Source organism: Penicillium malachiteum, assembly GCF_028827825.1.
Source record: "Penicillium malachiteum strain IBT 17515 chromosome Unknown utg000001l:1.0-8184562.0:1.0-8186909.0, whole genome shotgun sequence".
Taxonomy (NCBI): Eukaryota; Fungi; Ascomycota; class Eurotiomycetes; order Eurotiales; family Aspergillaceae; genus Penicillium; species Penicillium malachiteum.
In genome coordinates, this window is record NW_026643094.1 from 2,091,140 (window position 1) to 2,116,824 (window position 25,685).

Here is a 25,685-nt window from a genome sequence, read left to right on the forward strand (position 1 = left end):
GTTTTGACCCTTAAAATGGAGGCTGCAGGAATCGCACTTGCAGTTCTTCCACTTGTTATCAATCAGCTCGATAGCTATGTCCAGGGGCTTGAGACCATCAAGAGCTTCGGAGCCAAGCGCTACCGCAGGGAACTTGAAGGATATTCATCAAGTCTGGGGACCCAACAAGCCATTTTTGTCAATACTCTGGAGCGCACCCTTGATGGAGTTGTTGAATACGAAGATGGGCTCGACGAGCTGCGGAACAATCCCCTCGGGAATATGTGGGAAAAAGAGAATCTGCGAGCGAGTCTTCACGAAAAGCTCGGGAGAGACTTCGAGCCTTTTAACCAAACAATGACGGAGCTTGCCAATCTGTTAGAGGAACTGTCACGGAAGCTTGGACTGGATAAGAATGCGTCTGTGAAGGTGAGTACTTGACATATAGACAATCTTCTACGGACTTCCATCTGACCAGTGTGTTTATTGTGATGCAGACCTACCGAGCAGATCAATCTGCTATCAAAAAAGAGATCAAAAAGTTCAAGGACATTTTCTCGAAGAGTATCTATCTTGATCTTTTTGCTCGGATTGACGCAGCCAACAGAATCCTCAAGACCTTAGTTGAACAGTCGGATTATCGTGCCACAATCCAAAAACGAAGGATATCAAAACGACCTTTACTGCGCCAAAAAAGGGCAAGGAAGTCAGCCGTCAGTCTGCATAATGCGATAATGCGGGGAAAGTATTGGAAATGTGCCTGTCGAGATCAAAATTCAATCCAATTCGTTCTTGATTATCCTGGAGAGGACCGGAATGGATTTGAAGACACCGCTCATGGCTCACGTAGCTGTCGCTTTCGAATAATATTCCCTTCCAACAACTTCGTTGATCTTGCCAATGGATTGGACGGCGGAGTTGAGATTGAAGCCGAATCGAATGCTATCCAGCCAAGCGTGGATATACTGAACAAGTCTCCCCGTCAAGGCAGCTCGGATGGTATAATATCAACAAAAAGAAAGACCAGAGTGCAGTTTACAGTCGATAAACTATCAGAGGACGAGCTATCGATGTCTGATACATCCTCGTTATCGCCGATTATGGACATCTGCTCAGCCTTGTCTACCGTGAAGACCAACAACGAGACAAACAAGCCTATCGGATTCATCTCTGATGAGAATCACCGTCACAATATGTATTATGTCCGGAATCTTGCTGGGAATCTAAGATCCCAGTCACTCGCAGATCTCATCACAGCTTCTAGCGATATCTTCAGAATGCCCAGCGCCAACAGATTTCTTTTCACGTGGGGCCATCGTCTGCGCGTTGCTGTCAACCTTGACTGCAGCGTACTCCAATTTCACGGAAGCTGGTTGAAAACCCAGTGGAGGTCATCCGATATTATGTTTGCTAAAAGTGTGTCTGGGGATAGTATCGACAAGCCTTTCGTCCTATGCAATGTAGGCAGTGACACCACTTCTTGGGGCATGTGCAGAGACAACTCAACGTTCTCGCTCATCCAGAGTGATATTCTTTTCCCACTAGGTCTCGTCTTGATTGAGCTTTCCTTATGCCAAACGTTAGAGGTACTTCGTATGCCTGAGGACGATGACCATGTGGAAGCTTATATGAATTTAAAGACTGCGACTCGCCTTCTGCCAGTTGTGTGGGCGCAAAGTGGAGCAGAATACGAAAAGGTGGTCAAACGATGCTTGATGTGGCCTGATATCAAAGCATCTACGTTAGAAAGTGAGCCTATGCAAGACGAAATATTCCAGCTTATTATCTCGCCACTTGTGGAAAACCTGCGAAGTTTTGAGGGCAAGGCTTAATTCTGGAACTTGAATGTACTATCACAAATTCAGATACAAAATCCGAAATCATGAGCCATCAACCGTTGTATCAGTTTCTGTTTCCTTAAAGGGGAAATATATAGACCTCTTTTCCTACTTGGGTTGCAGTGGTTTTTCGAGTTTCCTCTCCGTCTGGCAGAATACTCAAGGAGGCAGAACCTTGGAACTTGAACCAGCCTTGGAGCCTATTTACGAATAGGCTAGGTTTTTCTTTTATTTATTCTATCTAAACATGAGTATATCCCTCTTAACTTAGCTATCTCTCACTTTAGATATCCCTAGGGTTTCCAGTTACCTATATCCAATTATATAGCACCTGGGCAGTTAGCCTTCCCCTCCACGTAATCATGTAGATAACCCTATAGGTAACCATGTAGGTATTTATCTACAAAGAGGTGTAGGTCATCACACATTACACTCACCAGTTGACCTATATATGCTACTGACTCAAAACTGAGCCCTGTACTTACTAAGTATGTGAACATCTTTGTCTGAGACTCGGAGGATGGAGACACATCTGGCCAAGCACCCGTGTGCTGAGGATATAGTACATTTCCCAATTCGAATATTTCAAATGCTCGCTGCTTCACTCGCAGTGCCGCGCGAAGCGCGGCGCACGTAAGGACTTGTGAAATACTACTACCTACTAGATGCGAGATAAAAAAACAGACAGCTGGATGCTTCAAGGCTAATGCTACCTAGGGAGTACTGAGGAAGTTCATGAATTTAAACATTGCGTCATGGTCATTATGAAGAGAAGGATATCTATGGAGCGACTAAAGTAAAAGATACATACACGTCGCTACTAAAGAGCCTGTCGGATTTCCTCGACAATGCCCTTAACTCGTGGCTCTTTTCCGGAAGCAGACCCAGAAACCCGCGTGAGAACAGTGTTAATCTCGTAGATTTCCTTGGCCGCACTCCTCACCTCTTCACCTAAAGCCTTCACCAACGTACCCAATGCAACAAGTCCTCGGTAAACAGCCTCGGAATCTTTCTCTCCAGAAACAATCTTCGTCAGCTCCTCAAGAAGGGCAAATCCTCGCTCCGATGACTCAGGAGCCTGTTCCCTGCCCTCTGAAGTAACATAGACGGCGAAATTAATGTACAATGTCGTGATGGCAATTGTGATGTTGCGGTTTGGCGATTCTCCACTGTTGACCAATGCAGACTTCACTCCAGCAACGATCTGGTCAAACTTATTGTAGGCCAAGGCCCGACCGGCATCCGTTTCGAAAAGATTTGCAAGCATTCGAATGGTAAGCATGGCATTGTTGACATGAAGAGGAGAGTCGAAGACCCCACTGGAGATAATGCCGGAGACAAGGTCATCGCCATTAAATGCTGTAGACGCGGTGAAAGGGGCAGCGGCAGCAAGCAGACGAAGGAGATCCAGCCCAGGAAGTCTGTTAGCGACAGGCCATGTAGTTGCGATTTTGTAAATTAATGGAATGCCAGTCTCGACAACGGGCGATTCGGCTAATTTCTGCGAGGACTCCAATTCTTTGGATAAAGCGATGACAGCTTCCAGTTCGGTTGGATCCAGGGCAACATCCTTGCCCACTTCTGACAGGACCTTTTCATTCAAGTCTTGTACTTTCTTTGCAATAACCTTGAGGTTGGCAGATCGAATTGATAGATAGGTCTTTTGAGGCAGGACCTGGGGGCGTGGCTCGGGAGCTGGAGGCTGTGCGTTTTCAGCAGCTGCACTATCTCCAGGACGGTAACGACGGTCTGAACCCCAGGGATCTTCACCCTCAGCGGCTGGTTCTGAAGATTGGCCGATGGTAGCGCCTTGGGTATTCTGTGTAATGAAATTTGCAACTTGGTCCAGATAGGAGATAGGAAGCTCGTTATCTTCAATGAACTTTTTCGCGGCCTCGTAAGGATTTTGCGAGACGTTGTAGGGGAGCTTCAGTGGAGGTTTTCCATCTTCAATATCCACATCAAAGACATAATCATAGTCGTGTCCATGATACTCTGTTTTCCGACCACTGCTGCCGGCAGACTCAACGACTGTGCCAACAGCGATCCATTCTTGAGTCGCAGAGGACCAAGTATGGGCGGTGACACTGCCATCGCCTTGACGAATCATCTGTACTTGACCCTCCTTCATACCGGATTTCTGCTGGAGGAACTCTGGGCCGGGGAGTTTCTCTTTGTTGACCTTTCCAACCTGCTCTGCGGGGATTGATGATCCTTTGACGGCATCGTCGAACTGTTGAATAACCTCGGGTGCCGCCTGACGCTCTGGGCTTCTGCTGAAAACACGAGTAATACGGTCACTAGCACCCGTCACGATATCACCAGTTTCTTGACAAGCTGCCACACTCCATACTGAAATGGCAGGATGTGTGATAGTCTGCACGCACTGGGTGCCACTCCAGACTCGAACGGTTCGGTCTTCTCCAGCGCTAACAAGCTCGCCTGATGGCAGAGCAGCTAACGAATAGACAAAGCTCTCGTGGCCGTGAAGAGAAGCAACTAGATCGCCTTGAAGAGTATAAAGTCGAATAATTCCGTCGTTGCTAGCGGATGCAAATTGTGCGCCAGTCGGGTTCGAAGCGGGGACCTTGCAAAGAGCTCGAACGACATCATTAGAGTTTCTGACACTTCCAAGTAGTGTCCCCGAGGTACTGAATACACGAATCATCTGGTCGGCACAGCCTATCAACAAAATAAAGGTTAGTATGGCTGGTCTTCACTCGCGTGATTAATTCTTCAAAGCACCATACCGGTAATTATGGTATCCTTATCGTAAGCCAGGACAGCCCATACGCTGGCCTCGTGTCCATTCAAGACAACATCTGCTTCCCACTTGCCAACCTTCCAGAGGCGAGCAGTTGAGTCCCAGCTACCACTGACAACCCACTGGCCGTCCGGAGAAACGTCCAGAGCGCAGATATTGTGACCATGGCCTAGTAGCATAGCATCTGCATTATCAGCTGCGGCTTTACTCGGCTGTCGGGCTTCAATGATTGTATCCTGGCCACCTGAAAGGATGAGGCCCTCTGGATAGGCGGGTGAAGAAGGCAGATATGCTAGGGTATTGATGAATGCTGAGCCATGGGCTGTGATGGTGTAATCGTAGGCGGGAGGAGGGCTGGAAACGAGCTTCCAAAGACGAACGGTAGCATCACGGGAGGCAGAGAGAATAACATTAGAATTGGGGAAGGCCACAGCACGGACCTAGAATTAATGAACGCGAGATTAGTCGACTGAACTGTTGAATGCCAACAAGGTACCGGGCAAGGAACATGGGCCATAAGAGCTTACATCATCGCCGTGGCCCTCAAGAGAGGCGGAGATCTTGAAGTCAGGCATACACACAGCCTGCAGGGGGTTCAGGGAGAAATAAAGAGAAAGAAAAAAGAGACGAGCACCAAGGGTATCACTGATTGGATCTTTCAAGCTTTAGAAGGTGAGCGTTGTTGTCCTTTAGTCGTTCTGGGGTTCCCCGCCTGCGCATCATATCACGTGGGCGGTGGAGCTATGACGAACCTACTAGAATTGTCTCACTTCATTTCAGGGGGGGCAATGATTGTAAATCCCATTATGAATAAGGAGAGGGGCCATCATCAGCTAGCATTGGATTCCATAGGGCCCACATTGTTCTTATTTTAGATCGGAATGGAGGGTATGTACAAAAAATTATATACTATAGAAGAATTGAAGATAGCGGGGTAGAATGTTAGTACTTGGAGATCTGCTTTGATTGACTGAAAATGCTCCCTGATCTTCAATGTTACAACCATTGGAAGGGATTTTAGGCCTCCTTACAGGAATATCGGCCAAGGCTAAGTTACAGGAAGCCGGAAATCCAGATGTGAATGAAATTGGCGGTGAAAAGAAGCCCTAAGTTCTGGGAACCGAGATTGTGTAGGAGACCCTTGTGAGCATCGCTTTGCTAAATTCACTGAAGATCCTTGGGATATCTCTATAGTCCTTGTGATATAATATAATTCAACTTCTATAACTTCATCTGAAACTACAATGATAATCCATACTTGAAACTGCACGTGTGAAGCGGGACCAGGGCTTACTCATCAAAGTGGGCTCCAGGGCTGCAGGTGACCCGTTCACCTAAATGATTGAATATCGAAACCTCAATTTCTCCCAAACTGCGTGGGCAGTCATCCCACCTCGGTCCTTCTGTCCTTCTGTCCTATTCTTCAAAATCTTCTGATGACGTGACGATCCTGACGAATCTCCTTTTGTCCTTTCCTTAAGCTCGAAAGTTCAGCCTGGGTCTTTCACAATTGAATAAGGCTCAGTCACGCGCTTTCTATAAGAAACTGAAAGTGGTCTTTGGCAACTTAATTTCGTTGTTATTATCTTCTCCTCCATTTATTCTTGTCATACATTCGACAAAACAGTCCCAGTCTTGAGACTCCCACAATGGCTTCTGGTTTGTAACCCCATAGCTCGAGATTCCCCGAGCTAGCTCGCTAATTCCAATTCCCGTTTCAGATATCCCCAAGGTCGTCCCGCTGACCTGTCACGGGCACTCACGCCCTGTCACGCATTTGAGTTTCTCTTCTGCTGTCGAAGATGAGCAATACTACCTTATTTCTGCTTGCAAAGGTATGTATCCAGCTTTCCTCGGAAGAAACCACGAAGACGTTCGCTGATCAAACCCCACTTGCAGATAACAACCCTATGCTGCGGGATGGTATAACTGGCGACTGGTAAGTGAAAAGTCCTAAACTGAGAACCTACCGAAGGAAATAACCTGACTGAAATCCTTCATAGGATCGGTACATTCCTCGGCCACAAAGGTGCCGTCTGGCAAGCACGACTATCCGCCGACGCCGCTATTGCCGCCACCGCGGCCGCCGACTTCTCCGCCAAAGTATGGGACACACATACAGGCGAGTGTCTGCACACACTACAACATGCGCATATTGTGCGCGCGATCGCATTCCCTATTCAACCTAACCCGCAAATCCTCGCAACCGGTGGCGCTGAGAAGAAGTTACGGATCTTCGATCTTAGTCGCGGTGGTGCGAGTAGTACTGGTGGTGGTGGTAGTAATGGATCAACACCACCGCTTCCCCCCAGTAGTGGGAGTGGTGGAGAAGGAAACTCGGATTCAGTAACGAGCTATGAGATTGGACCTGGGGTACACGGTGGTACGATTAAGTCTATTGTTTGGAACCAAGACTACAATATCGTGACCACTGCGGCGGAGGATCGTAAGATTCGCTGGTGGGATTTACGATCGCGACACCCCGTACTGGAGTATGTGGTTGATGGTCCCATCGGAACATGTGAACTGAATAGTCTCGCTGTCCGGCCGAATGATCCTGGTATTTTGACTGTGGCTGCTGGAAAGAGTGTTTACCTCTTTGATGGTTTGCAGCCTGGTCGACTTTTGAAGCAGATTGATTTTGGATATGAGGTTGCGAGTGCGGCCGTGAATAGCGAGTCTGGACGCTTGGTTACTGGAAGTGCGAATGATACCTGGGCGCGCGTTTATGATTTGAACACTAACGAGGAACTGGGTATGTTGTTTTCCCCTCGTATTGCAGTGTCAGTGTGGATTCGGGCTAATCAATTGTACAGAAGTTCAAAAGGGTCACCATGGTCCCATCTGGTCCGTCAGCTTTTCTCCTGATGGCAAACTTTACGGCACTGGCAGTGAGGATGGAACTATCAAGTTGTGGAAGGCTTCCCGCGACCCCTACGGCTTGTGGCGTTAAGTTGGTATTTTTATCTATGATATTCCATCTTGTACAGCAACCATAGGTTAAGATGCGAGTTCACTAACCGTGCCTTGTACTTTTTCCAATGAAAATCGCATCCGAATTCTGCCCCAAGCAATACAGCTCCGAGCCCTTGGAAAAAACGGTAGTTCAATATGTAGCATAGAAACATATCCTCCCAGTATCGAGATTCTTGAAAGTGTTACATTTAGTTTGGATGTCTAGTAGTAGCATGAGACTCGGAACTACCGTTCGCGAAGATCGTTTATTATGTTCACAACGCAAGCCCGGGGCCACGACTGCTATCGCCAGGTAAAAAAGAAAATTGAATATATCAAGAACAGAAAGGCATATCCCATGTATTCAAGTACGACAAAGAGTCGTATAATCCAGATTTCAAGTGACAATTTCATGATTTCGATAAGATTACAAGCCCCAATCAATTTGTATGGGCATTTCCAAATGCCAGGTCACAAGAAACATAGCGGCGAAGCGACATCTCGATGCTCTTTCCAAGACGAGAAAACAGAAATTGAGTAGTCTGCGCATTACAACGCGGACGGAGAGAAGAGAGAGAGAATAATAGCAAGAAGGAAGAAACCAGACCGTCCTGCATTTCCATGCATGGTGCTCACTCAATCATATCGATGTCATCGTCGTTGTGAGCAGCCGCAGCCGGGGCAGCAGCCTGAACAGGAGCAGGCTCAGCGGGTGCAGCGGTCTGTTGTGCTTCCTGAGCGGGTTGCTGATCGGCATTCTCAGTACCAGCATTTCCACCCCAGTAATCCTCCATCTCTTGATCCAGCTCCTCCTGTGTCTTTCTTGGACGACGACCTCCTCCATTCTCATTTCGACCCCGGTTATCCCGGTTATCCCGGTTATCCCTGCCTCCGCGACGACCACCACCACGGCGGGCGGGAGATCGATCACCACCACGCTCACCACGTTCACCGGGAATATAGCGATCAATGTTGTCAGGAGCAGGCTTCGAAACATCGCTACGACGACCACGGCCGCCGCCGCCACGGCGTCTCCGACCCTCTGCATCATCACCACCGGGACTCAAGCTGCGAGCATCCCGTCCATTGGGGCGCTCCACACGGTCAAAAAGACTCTTATTTTGTTCGCGGCGGCCGGAGACAAGACTCAGACGGATGGGGTGCCCCTTAGCGTTTGCGCCATCGTATTCCTTAACGGACTCGTGCGCATCCTTGAGGTATTTGTATGTGACGAAGGCTACACCTTCGGAGCGTCCAGCGCGGTCGTAGAGAAGGGAAAGGTCGTTAACCGGGCCAATTCGGCCAAAGAGATCCTAACCCCCAATTTTCATTAGAATCATGAAGATAGGAAAACTTCCCTAACTCGAGCTTGCATAAAACATACCTGAAGGTCTTGCTCGTTGATATCGTAGTGCAGGTTTTCCACGCGGACCTTGGTCAGCATAGAACCGCCACTATGAGCTGTTAGGTTCCGATTCTCATCTCTTCTTCAATTCACATGATGTACATACCGATCGGGCGAGGTTGAACGGCGGGATCGACGCGAGTTGCGAGCGGGACGAGCTTAACAAACAGTCAGTTTATGACACCAAAGCAAGAGACACAGAGCTAATCATCCAAACATACCATCTCGACCATCCTCATACTTGTCGTGTACCCAGTCCCTATCAATTGTACCTCCGTTAGCATGAATTTCCGCAAAATTCAATAAGAGGGATTCTCACAGGTTCAAGTCGAAGCGCTCTTGCGTTTGGGGCTGTTGCGTTGCAAGAAAAGATGAGAGGTTAGCTGGGCGTCAGAGTAGGGAAGATGAATAGCTTGATGTTCTAAGATTGCCGCGGCTTGCTTGTTGGCGTGGTCCCAGAAATCCAGAGGAACCGGCCACGGGTTGTATCACAGCGCAGAAGAAGAATTCGGTACAGGAAGAGGAGGGCGGACCTGCGACCAGCAGAGAGAGGGATATTAGCGAATGATTCAATTCATGTCGTATGATTTGCGACGCCAGAATTGAGAGTTGAGATCGCCGATGATCGGCTTTCCAGCAGAAAGTACCTTTCTAATGCCATCGCTGCGGTCGCGACGACGGCCTTGATTGCGTCGGCCACCGGAGGCGGAGGGGCGGTTCTGTTTGCGCTTTAGGAGCATTAGTTTTCAATATGTCTCAATAAATGACTGTGTTATTGAGAGTGAATGGTGTCTTACTGGGTCTTCGGCGATGATCTCATCCAAGCTGCGATCCATGTTGGGTGGTTGCGGCGAACAGGGGTGAGGTGAGATGAAGGGAAAGTGAGAGAGGTGGGAGAATGTTGAAGACGGCAAGTCAGCTCCACTGAGAGAATTACAGAGCTGAAACTTCTCAAATGATATGAAAGGGAGAGTGAGTTTCAATTGACTGGATCCTGACCTGTGGCCATCCGCTGGCGTTGAGATGTGATTAGGTCACGTGAGAGGTTCCACGGCGATCCTTGGTCCAAGAATAGAACTATTGATGAGTATTTCAGAATTATATGGCTTGATTTAGATCGAAAATTCAAATAAGATTAATTGGCTGTGCTGATTACTTCCGAAGCGCTTGATAATTTTGAAGGCCTGATGTTATTGGTTGTATCCTGAATTTCATACAAGAAACAAGGCGAGCACATAGAATAACATAGTAAACCGAGGGAAACCCGCCGAACCCCAGAATGCATGCTGGATATTGTAAAGAAAACGATGGGGAAAACGGGGTACAAGAAAAGAAGCAGGAATCTTGGAGAACAAGAGTCCAATAGAAGACCCATGAGACAAGAAGACAGGAACACCGCCCCCATAAAAACAACGACAACACCCTATGTATGCTGTGCAAGGAACCACTGGAACTGGAACTGGAACTATTCTCTCTTTACTCCCTTCCATTCTTTTTCTGATCCTCAATCATCTTCTCCATGAAGCTGATGTAGTCAAACTTGGGCAGGTCTCTGTCTTCGAGCATGTCAGGACCTTCGTGTGTGGGCATGGTCTTGACTAGGTGTTCGATGACTTCGTCGGGGATCAGTGAGTGTCGCAGATCAAGCTCCGTGACGTAAGGCTAGATGTTGCATTAGTTAAGATCCAACACCATATAACAGAGCAGACAATCCGAGAAAATTTAATACATACTTTTCCATCAGCAACCTCTCTGAAACTCTGGAAGACTTGTTCGGCGGTGTTTTGATCTTCAGTCACACTGACCATGAAACGAATGAACTGTTCAAAGCTGACACCGGCATTCTGAGACAGTCTGGTAGCCCCACAAACCTTCACATAGACCTCGTGCATCTCTTCCTCATCGTAAACAAGGCCCAGACTGGCAAGTGCCGCAGAGAATTCAAGTTCATGCAATGTGTTGGACGAATCACGATCGAAATGGCGAAAGACAGACTCAAACTCTTCAAGTTGAATCGGGGTTAGGTTGGTCATATTTCGAGCAACCATCTGGTTCTCGAGGAAGGCCAGCTTCTTCGAAATGCTGGATTTAACAAGACTGAGTTCATATGAAAGTTCATCGAGGGTGAAGGTGGTGAAATCATTTTCTTCGATATTGGCCTCGGCACACTGCTCGTCTAGTTCGGCGATAGTATCGAGGAAGGCATCCAGAGGAGGCAGGTTATCGTTCAGCTTCTGCACATGCTCCAACTGATCTTCGACATCTCCATCCAGCCCTGAAATAGCGAGGGAGAGAGTCTTCAGTGTTAAGGCAAAGTCATTCGCTTTGTCTGCAAAGGATCGACGCAGGGCGTTCTTGATATCCCGAATCGTCTCGTTAATCAATTGGCTGCGCTGGTGCTCGTCTCGTGTCAAGCACTCCCATTCTTGATCACATGTCTCAAGACTCAGTTCTGTGGGTGGGTCGTAGGATCGCAACCGGTATGTACCCAGCTTGGTCTTAATGTTTCCAAGGAGGGCGGCCAAATCCGATTTCTCTGCAACCCACTGACGCTTCTCATTGCGCTTATACAGTGCGAAGTGAGCAGCTTGCTCCTTGACATCCTTGTATGTACCCTCGAACGAAGAGTTCTTCCATCCTTCACGCTGCGCCCGAATCAATCGTAGCAGTTCCTTCATTCGTCGCTCGTAGCCCGATTGCATATCCCACGCTCCATGCATGTTGTTGACAAACTTCTCCACTCGGCGACCGGCATTCTCGACTCTCTCCAACTGCGAGAAGGCATGGAACCAGTAGGCAATATATGTCATCAGAGAACGCTCGTCGGGTCGGGGCACGTCGCACACATCATCGACGTCCAGCAGGTCGGGAATGCCGATTTCGTTCGTAGCAATATCGAAGGCCAATTTCATATTTCCGCGGTGGTCGCTCTTGTCCAAGGAATCGTAATCAATTAAATCGGGTCGGTGGATATCGAGCAGAGCACAGAAAGCCAGACCATTGTTCCAGCTGGTAGAAAAGTCACGGACCTCCACCTCATCGTAGCATGCTGTCTTTCGTTGACACCACAGGAGCAGACCCTCTTTAGCTGTCATTCCCTCCGCACTGATATCGCTGATGGTGAAACGGAGAATCAGGGTCCAAATCAATCCGAGAATGATCTTGCGGTTACCATCGACAATGTCTTCGGCACCAATATTGGTCATCTGGATTCTTCGTCCCTGATGAAGTCCAGACTCTTGTTGACATTTTCGAATCGCTGCACTCGCAGCTTGGGCTTCGACGCATATCGACCGAGTGATTCACCACCGAGGATCTCAAGGAGATGAATAAGAACGACCTAGGAGCCAAGACGTGGTCAGCGAACATCAATCTGGGGGAGGAGCACTATGGACTGGATCCAGGTACGGGAGGGGGGCCTTGGGTATGGATCCCCGCCATGATCGCCCACTTACACCATCAGAAAGATCCGTAACCAAGTCCTCAATGGCCAGAGTCCGAATCTTCAGCTTATCGTTCAGCCTGTAAGGTAAGATTTGTTAATATGCTTGAACATGTCATGTACATCCAAGTCCGAATATGGACTCGGGAGTAAACCTTGGAACGAACCATTTGGTGAAGGTCTTTTGCTGCACATTAATCCACTGCTTCTCAACCGTCAACATTGTCGATCAAATTAAGACATTCAGGGCCGATTGGCAATAAAGGTAGATGGAGGAAAAAAACGAGGGAATCCACCAAATGAAAGCCGATTGGGGTTAGGCTTCGACAGGGATGGGAGGGTTTTTTGAGCTGTCAAAAGTTCGAGTCGAATGGTCTCGAGTTTCGGGCGGGGTGAGAGAAACCCGCAACTAACTCCGCAAAGTCACCGTAGCAACCAGCTGTTTTGACACTTTTTTAAAATTTGATAAAATATGTGAGATACACAGAGAACCTGGAAAAGGAGGAGTCAGAGAGATATGTGAAAGAACTTGAACAGTCATAGGAGTTGATAGGTGAATATCAAAACAATAATAATACAGGTCAGACCAATCAAGGGTGTTATCAGGCTCCTGACGATCCTATGGTTTTTCTTTTGATTTAACCAATCAGATGTGGAGAATGGAATATGCTATTTCGGGATCAAAAAGATTCTCCATTTTATGAGTAGAAAGTGATAAATACTAGGTATATGTAAGTAGTAACTAAATAGTACTCCAATGTACTCCATACATTAAACTGAAATACACTTATAGGGGTATCAATATTAGTCTAGAACCTCTAAGTGCACTTTTTACAATATAAATATACCTATAAATGACAAATCAATTCTGTTTACTTAATAAAATCAAATGGTGTGCTCAGTGAGTAATAATCCCGAGATGATATCATTCGATCCGGTTCCGTAGAGCGGGGCGCTTTTGCTGTTAAATTGTTACGCCATTCATAACTTCACCTTTTTACTTCCCCTCGGGTTTCAACAATTGAATTTCTTCAAATCTCAAAACTTCCTGAACTGCGCATCCAAAATGTCTACAATTAATGATCTTCTACCACTTCCCAACTCCACAGAGCGCATCCCGCGCCTGGGTTTTGGTGTCTACCGTTCCCCAGCAAGCCAGTGCGTGAAATCCGTGCACAGGGCATTGGAGGTCGGATACAGACACATCGACACTGCGCAGCTCTATGGCAATGAAGCGGAAGTCGGTGAAGCTTTGCGCACTTCCGGCATCTCTCGCGAAGAGGTCTTCCTTACTACTAAGATCCTGGTCCCCGCTGGTTCTCCCGAAGCTACCTATGAGAAGCTAGTAGAGAGCGTGGAGAAGGTCAGTGGACCTGGAGGTTATGTGGATTTATTCTTAATTCATAGCTCCAAGTCAGGACCTGCTGGTCGCAAACATTTATGGCAGGCACTGGAGAAGCTACAACAGGAAGGAAAGACGAAGAGCATTGGTGTGAGCAATTTTGGAGTTCAGCAGATTGAGGAGATGCGGGCATATGCCAAGGTGTGGCCTCCACAGGTGAATCAGATTGAGGTATGTTTGAATTCTCTTGGTTGTTTTCTTCATTTTCTATGTATTTATGTTTTCGCATTTTTGCTTTATTTTCATGACTCAATGCGCTGACTCTTTCTGATTATAGCTTCACCCTTGGTGTCAGCAACTGGAGATCGATGCATACTGCAAGCGCAATGGCATTATTGTCGAGGCCTACTCCCCCATCGTACGCAACTATAAAGCGAATAACCCGACTCTGGTTGAAGTGTCCAAGAAATACAATAAAACCACCCAGCAAGTTCTGATCCGATATGCGCTTCAGAAGGGATGGGTGCCATTGCCCAAGAGTGACGATCCAGAGCGCATTGCTGCGAATGCCGACGTGTTCGACTTTAATCTCAGCGGAGAGGATATGGACGTGTTGAATTCGCTCGACCAAGGAGCGGAGGGTGCTATTGTCGAGGCTGTGGTGAACGAGTGAGAACTCGGCGATCCCTGTTCTGCGGACTCAAGTGCTAGAATAATACGCACATGGCTCTACAGGGTGGCATAATAAATTTCGGCATCAATAATCTCCAGGCTGCATCAAAAAGGCATTGACGGATTGCAGTGTCGAGCGGGACGGATTAACCTCATGGTTGGATGAGACGATCCATGCCAGACGCTGTCGGATGAACTGCTTGCCGATACTGCGTTTACATAACGAAGCATCGAACTCCCCTAGATATGATTTTGTATTTGGTTAGTTTTATTTTTGTCTTTTGATTCCCAATGACGTTACGCATCTAGCGCTTTATGCATTTCTTGAGCATCCATGAGACATACCGTTGTCATTGTAAAACTGGCAAATAATCGCCAATAGGGCTCCAGCAGAGAGATCTTTCCCAGTGTCACAGGTCACCAACAGAGACTGCGATGGGTTGGATCCAAGTTGCTCGTTGACAAAGTCTCGCACTTTATCCAGTGACTTCCGTAGATCTCGACTACCAAGTTTAGCCAACGCGCAACCCAGATTCAGTCGCTTCGGATTATCCAAGACAGCAGCTGGGTCACCATTACAATCAATCACAAGATCGTACTGCCCACTCCCATTCACCTTTGGATCCGTGGGATTGATAAACAGATTTGATGTCGGAGAGATAAGTGTCGCAACCTGACCAGTTCGCTGCTGTTGATAATCCGCGATCAGGTCCGCAATCAGATCCGGTAGATCTTCTTCAGCAGTTCGCTTCAGAGTATCCTGGTTCGCCCAGAAAACAGGTGGCGTAAGTCCATGCGCCCATCCCTCGCTGTCATCACCAGCACCCTGGATATATCCCCCTTCCGACATTTCGGCGCCATGAACACGCTTTGAGGCGGAGCAAAGTACAAAGAGGCAGTAATTCTCGCCCTTGCGTAGATCTGTGGGGTAGAAGTATTCATGATTGGCCCAGGCTACGCGGATAGGCTTTCCAAGTTGTTCTCGCAGCTCATCTAGATCAAGTTTCAGGGCCTGTGACGAGGTAAGTCCATTTGCCACGAAGCCTCATTTCACCCGGGCAAGGGAGGGGTACAGCTAATTATAGTCCCCAACGTCCTAGGTACATGGGACAGACCTACCTTGAGAGAATGAACGAAGCCATCAATGCGGTTCTCGATTTGAGATTCTTCGGATTGGCCCAGGTAGTTGGGAGGTAATCGGACCCGGTGATATTCTGTCTGAGTTGGGAATAGAGCCCGGTTCAAGACTGCACACCAAATGGGAATAGTCTTCGATAAGGCATCAGGCATCACTGGGTATCGTCAGCAATGGCCCGGGATATTGTCCAGTGGCGTCAGCCACAATGCATGGTGGCATTTTTTGTTGTAGATAAATGACACGTCCAACGCGACAATGAAAGAAACATACATTTTCCTCGGCGAGTTGAATCCACAATTACACACCTACATAAATCGAGCATGTTAGGATTTGAAGGATAAAAGTACCACTAACCACATCCACCAATTGAATGTACCACGGTTAGCTCCAGGGCTCATCGGGTGATCCGGAGATTAGATGGATACAAGAATCACTCAATCCAGCAAGTCCGGCAAGAAACGGATGAGAATATGAACTCACCCTCCATACTTCCGAGCCAGCGGAAGCAATTGCAGATTAAGCCTACGGAAGCTAAAATCCCATTGTCCCGTATGACCATCTGTACTTTTGAAGTAGGCACTTCCTGCTTTCACATCCGGGTTAATATACCAACTACCACAACGTTCATTCGCGAAAAGTGGGAGACCATAATGCTCCGCCGCATCCTGAACAAAGGCTCCATCAGTCTCGATAGATTTGAGCCGGTTGGAGACGGATAGAGCCGATCGACGCAGAGATGAGAGGGTCTGCGAGATAGAGACCTGTGCTGACGGGAAGTGCAGGTCTCCCAGAGTGGGATATGTGCCCGATGAGCCCATTTTGATGCGTCGTGTGCCAAGTATACCCTCGTCTGAGTCGTATTCCCGGGTAGTACTGCCACTTGATTCAGCCTGGCAGTTGAGGGGTTCAGGCTTATTGGTTTGATGTGATATAATCCGGGGTATCAAACTTGGATTTTGAAGAGAGGTATTTTTATCATGCCCCACAACTTGAAGTATGGTGGACACTGGTGAAAATCATAGCAGAAGCTGTGCAGCCTGTGATGTGCCGTTGGAGGACTGGCCAATCAGGATCGAATAGTGGGGATTTGAGACAACCCTACTATGTTTTGAGATGCATTGAGACATTGATTATTCAAATGAGGTGGGCGTGTCATACGCCAGTTCAAATTAACCTAGAAATGGAATGACCCGGTCATTCTCATACACATGCATCCCAATGAGGTATTCCAAGGTTGTTTAGCTACTATCCGATTGACGGCCTCACGATACTAGCAGGAACACCACGATGAAACAAAAAGGTACTAGTATCATAATGGTGACTGAGCAACGGAAGAGTATCCAAGCCAAACCTGAAGGCTAGTATCGAGGTACGCCACTTGCAGGCACCTTACATGTGCCTAGGTAGGTGGCTGTGTCCCCTTCCAGGTTCCAAGATCATTTACCTACCACCAAAACTGGAGAACAGTGCCCCGTGACCTTCCTGATTTTGGTGGCAGCGGGGTCTTGAACGCTTGGACCCTCTAGGGCTCTTTCACTGCCCAGGTGGTATCTTTATTACTAGTGAAGCCTTTGCAAGCCATATTGAAACTATATCTACACTTACAATGCAAGCCTCGAAAGCCAACTTCAAATGTGAGAGAGTACTATTGTACCATACCAATATTGCAGCCCATCCCAGGGTCACGGTGGCAATTATTGCATAGAAACTTGAAGTAAACTCAGGCTCCTTATTTTGAAACCAAAGTGACACCGGGTTGACCCGATTTCGGGCTGCTGTTGGACAGTGACGCCCAATGAAACCCTCCAATATATGCACGGTTCGTAGTGACATTGGCATCTGTCTACCAGGTACCTATGATATGTGTTTCTGAATAGAAAGAAATATGGTGTGAATGGGATTAAATGACCAAGATTGGATCCTTCTGGTATAAGGTAGTGCTTTCAGAGGTAATTCAGTCATCAAGAAGAGTAACAGTTGAGATGTTTCTTTTCGAGTTGATTTGAGCAAGGGAGAATCCACTATTCCTATATAGGATTAGTGCGGGACCAAATTTGCTGACTCATAATAAAGTGGAATATCATTGGTGGAGACTGTGTTCCTGTCTGTTAACCTTGGAAGGAGTAAAAGTACTCAGTACTTAATTTAACTAATATGAACACATATATAAGGGAAGTGCCTGGTACTTGCCTCTTGTACCTATCGAGGACAATGACCTCAGCCCCCGCTCCCGCTCTGGCCCGGTTCCTTGCGATAGTACTCGGCGTCATGCTTTCCGTAGGACCAAGTGGTCATTTCCCTCAATTAGGCAGATCCTAACTTCCTTCTGAAATCTCTCTGACCCTGTTACTTTTCTTCACCATCTTTCATAACACCATATCGAAGCACCAATTCAACCAGGCACTTTCTTCATCACAGAAGTATTCCCCGCACTAGACCAAATCTATTTCAAGGTTATCGGATTTTCACCCCGCGTCATCGCCATGCCTCAGGTACGATGGTCTTGTTCTGTTATTGTACCCCACCATGTTACTAATTGCAATGCAGATCACGGAAATTTTCTTCGACTGCGACAATACATTGGTCCTCTCTGAGGAACTGGCCTTTGAGGCCTGCGCCGACTTGGCCAATGAGATTCTCGAGAAGCAAGACATCCCTGATCGCTACACCGGTGACCAACTGATCAAGGACTTCGTCGGTCAGAACTTCCGTGGGATGATGATGTCGCTTCAGTCTAAGTACAACTTTGAGTTGCAGCCGAATGAATTGGAGGGCTATGTGAAAAAGGAAGAGGACAAGGTGATTGCCAAGCTTGAGGCCAAGGCTCTGCCTTGCGTCGGTGCTAGTGAGGAATTGATCAAGGTCTTTACCTCAAAGAAGTATGGTCTTGCGGTAGTTTCATCCTCCGCTCTGCGCCGCGTTCAGGCTTCTATCAAAAAGGTCGACCAGGATAAATACTTCGACCATGACAGGGTCTTCAGTGCGGCCAGCTCTCTCGAAAAGCCCACTTCTAAGCCTGACCCTGCTATCTACCTGCATGCACTGAACTACGTGAAAAAGACTGCCGGCGAAACCGTTGCTGTAGAGGACAGCAAGTCTGGTGCCCTTGCTGCGATTCGTGCCGGTATCTGGACCATCGGATATGTTGGCAGCTATAATGGTGCTGAAATGCAGGAGGAGATGAGCCAGCGTTTAACGGAGCTTGGTGTACACATCATTATGAAGGACTGGACTGAGTTTGAGAGTTGCATGAAGTACATCGAATCCCTCCCGCCCAAGGATTCCAACCAGTCCAGCCTGTGAAAGCTTTACCATAAATCTTTCACACTTGCACGATTTCATGACAGCAAAGCGTTTGATTTTTTCGGAGCTCTGTATCGGTATTCGTCCTCGTTCCCTGGATACCTGGTTGAGGCCACTTTTTTTGCACACCTCTGATCACTGGCAAGTCTTTGGAAAGACTTGTGCTTGATTCTATGTCTGACCAACATTGCGCAGTCTTTTCTTGTCATGACTGTTCTTTGTATCTTGCACCTGCATTACTACGCCATTCTTCAACCTTTGCGATAGACAGGTTCCCCATAAGCCATGATACTTTGAGATAGATGTAGCTTGGAATCCATGCATTATTATTGCTCCTCATTATCCCGTACACTCCCGATAATTAAAAAGACAAAGACCATGGAGTACAGAGTACACTGTGCCTTCCAAGGTTTGTGTAGATCGTTTGATGCGGGCATAGCTCCGATAAGATAAGCTAAACCCACTGCCCAGCTCAGTGTCTATCTCTCTTCACTTCTTCACACCATTCTGTCAACATTCAGATTGGCTCCTGATTACTATTGGACCGTGATTTTCCAGAAACCTATTTGACGCAATCAAATTCATTTATATCCATCGTCCGTGACCTTCTTCTCTACCAAGTTTACACACTTCAAATCCACCATGTCGCCTACGCCTAGCCAGGCTAACTCTAAGCTCATCTCCACGGGACCTTTGGTATGTTTGCTTATTTCCCATCCTGATCCTCTTCAAATACCCATTTCACCCTCAAATTGAAGGCAACGAACCCTAGAAAAAGAAAAGAAAATTTTAAATTCCATATAGCCTGAGAAACAATTATTCTAACCAAATACGAAATCTAGGATCCTGCTGAAGCAAGATGGATTCGATTGGTGAAACAAACATACAACGACCCGCTCGGTGTTCAGAGAACGTGGGAATCCGCAGAGCGGCAGGTAAGATGCCTCACTTTGGGTGCCATTGCATCATGCCATGAAGCGCCCCTACTAGTACACCCACTGGGGCGTTTCACCCCACGGAGGATCCGTGGATCACATCAGTTGCCTCCAGCCTTGGTATTGCCCAGGTGATCACGGGGATTTTGCACCGTATCAGCGAGGGAATCCATGATGTCACACTTGCAGAGATGCTCTAGCATAAGCTTACCCCATAAGTTGGGCTTGAAGCTAGTTGCAGGATGATCATGTACCGTGCACGGCCTTGACTGGTTGCCTGTTGCAAAACAAGTTACTGGTTCCAGAGCTCTGGGAAATGTCTCTCATTAGGAGTTCGGAGTTCTGGCATGGCTCTTGTCATCCACTTGTGGACCCCCCTATTATGTGGGCGAGAGGTTCAATATTAACTGACGCGGCTTTTCATAGACCCGCCCTGCCAATGCTGAGATCGACGGCGTGGGGATCGTTACTATTTTGAACAAACCGACGGGGCCTGAACTTCTCCTACAGAAACAATATCGTCCTCCCATTGACAAGGTCGTTATCGAGGTCCCGGCTGGGCTTATCGATGCGGGTGAAACACCGGAACAGTGCGCAGTACGCGAATTGAAAGAGGAAACGGGCTATGTCGGTGTAGCGGAGCAGACAAGCCCGGTAATGTATAACGGTATGTTTTAGAATTTGTTTTTCTATTCTGAGTGTTTGATGTATTGGGAAGAGGATCAATTGATGGATATTGTATGGCACTTTTACTGATTCTTTAGATCCCGGGTTTTGCAACACCAATCTCAATATGGTCCATGTCCGGGTTGATATGAGCCTTCCTGAAAATCAGAACCCGAAGCCAGAGCTTGAGGACAATGAATTTATCGAGTGCTTTTCAGTTCCCCTGGCTTCCTTATTCGAAGAGACCAAGCGATTGGAAAAGGAGGGCTATGCGATCGATGCTCGAGTTGGCACCCTGGCCGAAGGAATGGAATTGATGAAGAAATGGAAGCTCTGACCGCAACTCATGCGATAGACATGATGGACATAGAACCCAGGTTACACTGCTTGTGAATACTGAAATCTGACTGGTCCAGATGGAACAATTCCCGTCTACACTTAACGTTGCTTTTTCCATGCAAAGACGATCATAAAATGCTGCAGAATGCAAATGCTCCAAAATTCAATATGTTACTCTGATATTATACTCCTTGCTCATAAGAATTTAATTTCAGCCTTAAATCCTCCCTTCTTGTTGCAGTCCTTGGTAAAGTGCCCACGCAGCTAACGTCTTCCCATCTCGTATTCCCTCCTTCCACAAATTCTCCAACGGAACAATCTTCAATGTGATCTTCTCTCCATGATCCCTCTCTCCTGTCAATTTACCCTGAAGCGCTTCGATCTCATGTCGCGGCATCCGCTTTTGGCAAAGAAACAAAGGAATAAATTCATCGCTACCCCCAGCAGAAGGGTAAACAGCCTTCTGAAGAGACTCATTCTCTTCGGACTCCGACTCTGACTGCAGAGCTAAGGCAGTCATATCAATGAGCTCATTTTGCTGTACAGATAACCCAGTCTCTTCTTGAATTTCCTTGGCAGCACCGCCCGCAAAGGTCCCGCTGTCATCTAACATCCCTGCTGGAATTTCTGCAAAAGCCAAGGATCCAGCAGAGATACGAGGTTGGATGGTTAGGATAGCCCATTTTCCATTTTCTTGCTCAGCAGGTAAATCATCTGGTTGGAGGATGAGCTGGAATTTAGTTAGTGACAAGAACTAGTAAAGAACACCGAGAAAAAAATAATATGAGAAGAAGAAAAGATACTCGTACTATGCATAGTACGAGACCCAGCGCAGGATTTAGGATAGAGAACTTGAACTCTGGCAGAATACGAATCAAATGACCATGTGGCACGAATCAACCCACTTACCAACATTCCCACACTACCTCCTCGTAAAAAGATACTGCCAGGCAAACTTTCACCTTTTGAATTCGACACATCAGCCCTCATTTTAACGAATCCCAATCTCTTCCCCCCAAACCGATCAACCGCCTGAATATCAATCCGGCGAAGCACGAACGGGTCTGCATGAAATTCATGGGACGGGAGTTTCTGCATCTCCAGGGAGTGCTGCAGTGTCGACATCCAAGTTTTAAAGGCAGGGAAAGCAAGTAATTCATCCTGGGAAATATCTGACGCCGTGTTGACACGTATGGATGATGATCCTGGGATCGTAAATGTCGACATCATGTTTGCTTCTCGCTTGTCCTTGAATGTATATGTCTTGGTACTCGTAGTAGAACTGGTAATCCAGGCTGTGAATTTGAGGAATGGTCCTTGGCTCTGTACACCCGGGTTCGGTTTCAACCGCGCGGCAAGGTGCAGAGATAGCATGGGTCCGTTTGATGATCTGAGGCGGTGAACTGGATCAGAAAAGTGCGATTGCGCCTTGATTGCCTTCTTTTCAAGGTTTGGTTTTTTCACTTTCCTTTTTTTCTTCTCAAACTACCTGAGAGAGTACAGAGTACATGGATAATGGTTTGTGGGTAGTTGGCTCGGGCCTGTCTGTATCTATGACGTCGGGGAGATGGGAATATGGGGACACGGATATCCCTGTGTTCTGGTTATTGGATCTACTCTCGATCTCTATTCGATCGGATGCATAATGTCAATACATTATTTTCCGCATGATGCAAGTTTGGTTTCTGGTTTGTTTCCTGCATATTCCTAGATTTGGTTATGAAGTCCAGTATCCAGGCTGTGATGCATGAATTCTTCAGGTGATACTCGTAACCCGGGTAATGAGTTCAAAATCCAGTCCACGGGTCTGCACATGTGGTCTGATGTTAACCCATTAGTATGAGAAACCTGATAATTCAGGGTTTGAGTCATGTATAACTTCAAATGCTGACATTGAAATCACTTGAAGGTCTGTCTGCTATCAGGGTATTGCCTAGTAGTTGATACCTCATCTGGCCCCTGAGCAGTGTTAAATATCTAATATTAGAAGACTCAACATTGAATTCGCGCTTGGGCCTTTGCCCATGTGCATCTTAATGTCTTCCATGATAGTTCTGTCGTTAATATTTCCCCTCTTTGTACACTTCTCCACTCAAGTGCTAGTACAAGGAGTACACGCCATGCATAAACCCGTAAACATTTGAATGAGCGATATATCATAAATCTAGAAAAAAGCCAACTTATCAATCTGAAAGCCAAAGCACCAAATAGGAAAGGAAATAAGCTGCGCCCCTTGTGATCCACCCAATAGGACTTGGATCGAGAAACCTGCATGAGGCTAAGGCACCTAGGAGGACTAGCTGCGTCTCCTGGGTCATCTAGAATGGAATCGAATTGAGCTAAAAACACCCGGGTGAAAACCAAGTTTAACACTAATCCTGAATCATTTCACCCTCAAATTGTCATAAGTACATAAAAACACCCAGTCAGAACCTGAATCCTTATATCTCATCTTAATCTTAGAAGAGTATATAGCAGTATACATTGTAATGATTAAAATAATTGGATCGCTCAGTCTTGAACCTAATTAAATCATATCCAATAGAACCTTAGAACATTCAAATGAATAATCTCCAGGGGCTGGATGAAGCATCTGATCTCAGTTTGCATTACCCACTCACCCGGGTGAAGTAGACCGGATGCACGCTGCTTACCCCGCAGGGTATGGAATGCTCTCGGATGCCAGGTTCCTTTTATCCCTGCCCTTACCTCTCAAGTGCTAGCTCTCACCACCCTCTTTGACTTCCAAGGTTTGAAGTTCCCCTGCGACAAAGTTACAGTCACCCCCTTTGTGATCAAACAAGATAAGAAGTGCGGGCGGGAATAGGTTGCCTGAAAAGGTCAATGCGAACCACTGATAGTTTCAAGGTTGAGAACTCACGCTTGAGGTACGGAGTATTGCTTCTCTACATAATACATATACTTACGTGGGACAGTGTGTTACTACATGATTTTCATGGTGGTATGCATTTTGATCACTGGCATATATTATATCCACTTGACAATACTTGTATACGAAAATACGATTTAGTAGATCAGAGCTCTATGTTTTCTTTTTGATTTATAACCTAGGAGCCTCGAAGTCAATATCCAATACTCATTGATTTTCAATATGATTTCAATATTATATCACAAGTTCGTAACCTGAGAACAAAACTTGAAAGTTCAACTTGAAATTGGATATGAGGTGCGTGGCCTAGAGGCTTAGTTCCCGGTCTAGACAAACATTGTGGCTTTGGGCTGTTGTATCTGATAAGCCCCCCAGTGCCTACACAGTACGGGGTATACCTAGGCAACGAGTATTAAAATTATCAAGCGCTATTGCCTTTCTTACAGAGCAGGATTCGTTTAGCCCTCAGAACCCCGCAAATGATGGCAAGGCTGTGACACCTGTGAGTCCCTGTCTCATAGGGTCATAGGGCGTGCAGCATATCACATAGTGTCCTCACCCGGGCAGAGAAGATAATATCCCGGCAGGAGCATCAATTGATGACATGGACATGCGTGTACTTCGAGTAGCTAGACAGATTAAGAAATGCCGTGTTCAAGGAAGACTGTGACCTTTGTCCAGCGGAAATTGATTGGAGAATAAACCGGAACTAATAGTCGTATCGCTTGGGTATTTGTCCTTCGGCGGCCCAATACTAGAGACTATTAAGCGTTCGGTAAAACATGGTGTAAAGTCCTGGCAATCCGAGTCGTCGAATCCCAAAGGTCCGAGGTTATGGCTAATATCTCCGGGATATATTGTCTGATTTTCAAGATGATCAGTAACAGGGCTTCTGTGACAGGGCGTGGCGTGTCGCTGAGGCTGATGTGACAGCGAGTATGGAATAAGTGGATGTCAACTCTGGCGTTTTCGATGGACCCACTGGAATGAATACGAATAGTCTTAGCTCGGTAATATCTATTAGTCACTGCAAGCGAGTGGTATTTTGAGCGATGATCTCTTTGTTTTGTTCCGCATAAAAACTCCCGACTCCCATGTAGGCCTTCCATCCGATAGCCAGAAGTACGAATAACAAGACATTTGATTGACATGTTGACGTGTTCTTGCATCACTGCAGCCTCAGCATCCTTTGAATCAACCCCAATGCCATGTGGTCATCTAAGTGGGCCGTAAATTGCAAGGCTCTACCCGATGTTTTGGATATCGAAAAGGCCCCATGATCACACATTGAATTACCCCCCCAAGACTATCCCGATTCCTGATTCCTGGAGGGGCCAGGGCCATCAGGCTGAGCAACTAAAACAGTCATGAACCGGACAGGTAAAGATAGCCTGTCAATCCCCACCTGAAATGCGCTCAAAATCAAGACGCAAAGAGACCCAATGGCGCTGCCTTGAAGCCCGATTGCAGGACAAAGCTTCCGGGATTCAAGTCAAACATCACCCGTTGGGACTTTGCTTTGACCGATAAACCTGGGGAAAGCTATAGTAGAACCCAAGAATTTCCTCAATTGGATAGTTTGGATCCTGTACCGGGGATATTTCTCTGTTTTAGAGTTGATTTTGGGATCCATAGGACAGATTAGTGCTTGTCTTGGGAAATATCGGTGTAGAAGGCTTAATAGCGGTGACTGTCGCGAAGTTTGTATGCAAGGGCAAGAAAAAGAAAATAATTAAAAAATAGAAAATAAAGAAAAAAATAAGTTGATATTCCAGTGTAAATCCCTCATTCTCCATAGGAATTAAGAGAGAATCGGCCATTGGAAGGTCATAAATGAGTGTTTGTTTCAGTGTTGGCCCTTTGGGCATGGCATGACTCCCAGGGTTCCCGGGACACCTAAGGGGCTATAGTTGATAAATGGTATGCGCTAAACACCCAACATTGAACAAAGCCCTTTGACTGGTGATTTTGAACGAAAATTTGGGAAGCACTGTCAATGTTGGGTTATACTATAGTT

General features: G+C 46.8%; 10 protein-coding genes across 10 annotated transcripts; 5 read left to right on the plus strand and 5 right to left on the minus strand.

Annotated features, from left to right (window-relative positions):
• Positions 1–15: 15 nt before the first annotated feature.
• On the plus strand, positions 16–1,811 carry N7483_000780 (uncharacterized protein; the record flags this gene model as incomplete). Its single annotated transcript, XM_057084218.1, has 2 exons — positions 16–408; positions 477–1,811. 2 exons carry the CDS (start codon positions 16–18, stop codon positions 1,809–1,811), a joined length of 1,728 nt encoding a protein of 575 aa, XP_056950367.1.
• Positions 1,812–2,637: 826 nt separating this feature from the next.
• N7483_000781 (WD repeat PLAP family protein) lies at positions 2,638–5,156 on the minus strand (the record flags this gene model as incomplete). The annotated part of the gene is made up of 3 exons (XM_057084219.1): positions 2,638–4,499; positions 4,568–5,021; positions 5,109–5,156. 3 exons carry the CDS (start codon positions 5,154–5,156, stop codon positions 2,638–2,640), a joined length of 2,364 nt encoding a protein of 787 aa, XP_056950368.1.
• A 1,074-nt stretch (positions 5,157–6,230) lies between these two features.
• N7483_000782 (WD40 repeat domain-containing protein) lies at positions 6,231–7,534 on the plus strand (the record flags this gene model as incomplete). The annotated part of the gene is made up of 5 exons (XM_057084220.1): positions 6,231–6,240; positions 6,303–6,416; positions 6,481–6,520; positions 6,585–7,336; positions 7,398–7,534. 5 exons carry the CDS (start codon positions 6,231–6,233, stop codon positions 7,532–7,534), a joined length of 1,053 nt encoding a protein of 350 aa, XP_056950369.1.
• A 634-nt stretch (positions 7,535–8,168) lies between these two features.
• Positions 8,169–9,777, minus strand: N7483_000783 (putative RNA binding protein; the record flags this gene model as incomplete). The annotated part of the gene is made up of 7 exons (XM_057084221.1): positions 8,169–8,849; positions 8,921–8,990; positions 9,048–9,099; positions 9,163–9,200; positions 9,261–9,324; positions 9,537–9,669; positions 9,739–9,777. The coding sequence occupies 7 exons, from the start codon at positions 9,775–9,777 to the stop codon at positions 8,169–8,171; spliced, it is 1,077 nt and encodes a 358-aa protein (XP_056950370.1).
• A 640-nt stretch (positions 9,778–10,417) lies between these two features.
• Positions 10,418–12,606, minus strand: N7483_000784 (alpha-actinin, sarcomeric (f-actin cross linking protein); the record flags this gene model as incomplete). Its single annotated transcript, XM_057084222.1, is given in 5 exon segments — positions 10,418–10,603; positions 10,675–12,177; positions 12,189–12,281; positions 12,397–12,463; positions 12,551–12,606. The coding sequence occupies 5 exon segments, from the start codon at positions 12,604–12,606 to the stop codon at positions 10,418–10,420; spliced, it is 1,905 nt and encodes a 634-aa protein (XP_056950371.1).
• An 843-nt stretch (positions 12,607–13,449) lies between these two features.
• On the plus strand, positions 13,450–14,398 carry N7483_000785 (aldo/keto reductase family protein; the record flags this gene model as incomplete). The annotated part of the gene is made up of 2 exons (XM_057084223.1): positions 13,450–13,956; positions 14,063–14,398. 2 exons carry the CDS (start codon positions 13,450–13,452, stop codon positions 14,396–14,398), a joined length of 843 nt encoding a protein of 280 aa, XP_056950372.1.
• An 84-nt stretch (positions 14,399–14,482) lies between these two features.
• Positions 14,483–16,353, minus strand: N7483_000786 (initiator tRNA phosphoribosyl transferase family protein; the record flags this gene model as incomplete). Its single annotated transcript, XM_057084224.1, has 5 exons — positions 14,483–14,637; positions 14,743–15,409; positions 15,517–15,689; positions 15,806–15,840; positions 16,016–16,353. 5 exons carry the CDS (start codon positions 16,351–16,353, stop codon positions 14,483–14,485), a joined length of 1,368 nt encoding a protein of 455 aa, XP_056950373.1.
• Positions 16,354–18,018: 1,665 nt separating this feature from the next.
• N7483_000787 (HAD family hydrolase) lies at positions 18,019–18,838 on the plus strand (the record flags this gene model as incomplete). Its single annotated transcript, XM_057084225.1, has 2 exons — positions 18,019–18,027; positions 18,083–18,838. The coding sequence occupies 2 exons, from the start codon at positions 18,019–18,021 to the stop codon at positions 18,836–18,838; spliced, it is 765 nt and encodes a 254-aa protein (XP_056950374.1).
• A 642-nt stretch (positions 18,839–19,480) lies between these two features.
• N7483_000788 (MutT/nudix family protein) lies at positions 19,481–20,776 on the plus strand (the record flags this gene model as incomplete). The annotated part of the gene is made up of 4 exons (XM_057084226.1): positions 19,481–19,534; positions 19,681–19,773; positions 20,200–20,440; positions 20,538–20,776. The coding sequence occupies 4 exons, from the start codon at positions 19,481–19,483 to the stop codon at positions 20,774–20,776; spliced, it is 627 nt and encodes a 208-aa protein (XP_056950375.1).
• Positions 20,777–20,995: 219 nt separating this feature from the next.
• N7483_000789 (putative NUDIX family hydrolase) lies at positions 20,996–22,152 on the minus strand (the record flags this gene model as incomplete). The annotated part of the gene is made up of 2 exons (XM_057084227.1): positions 20,996–21,508; positions 21,688–22,152. The coding sequence occupies 2 exons, from the start codon at positions 22,150–22,152 to the stop codon at positions 20,996–20,998; spliced, it is 978 nt and encodes a 325-aa protein (XP_056950376.1).
• Positions 22,153–25,685: the final 3,533 nt, after the last annotated feature.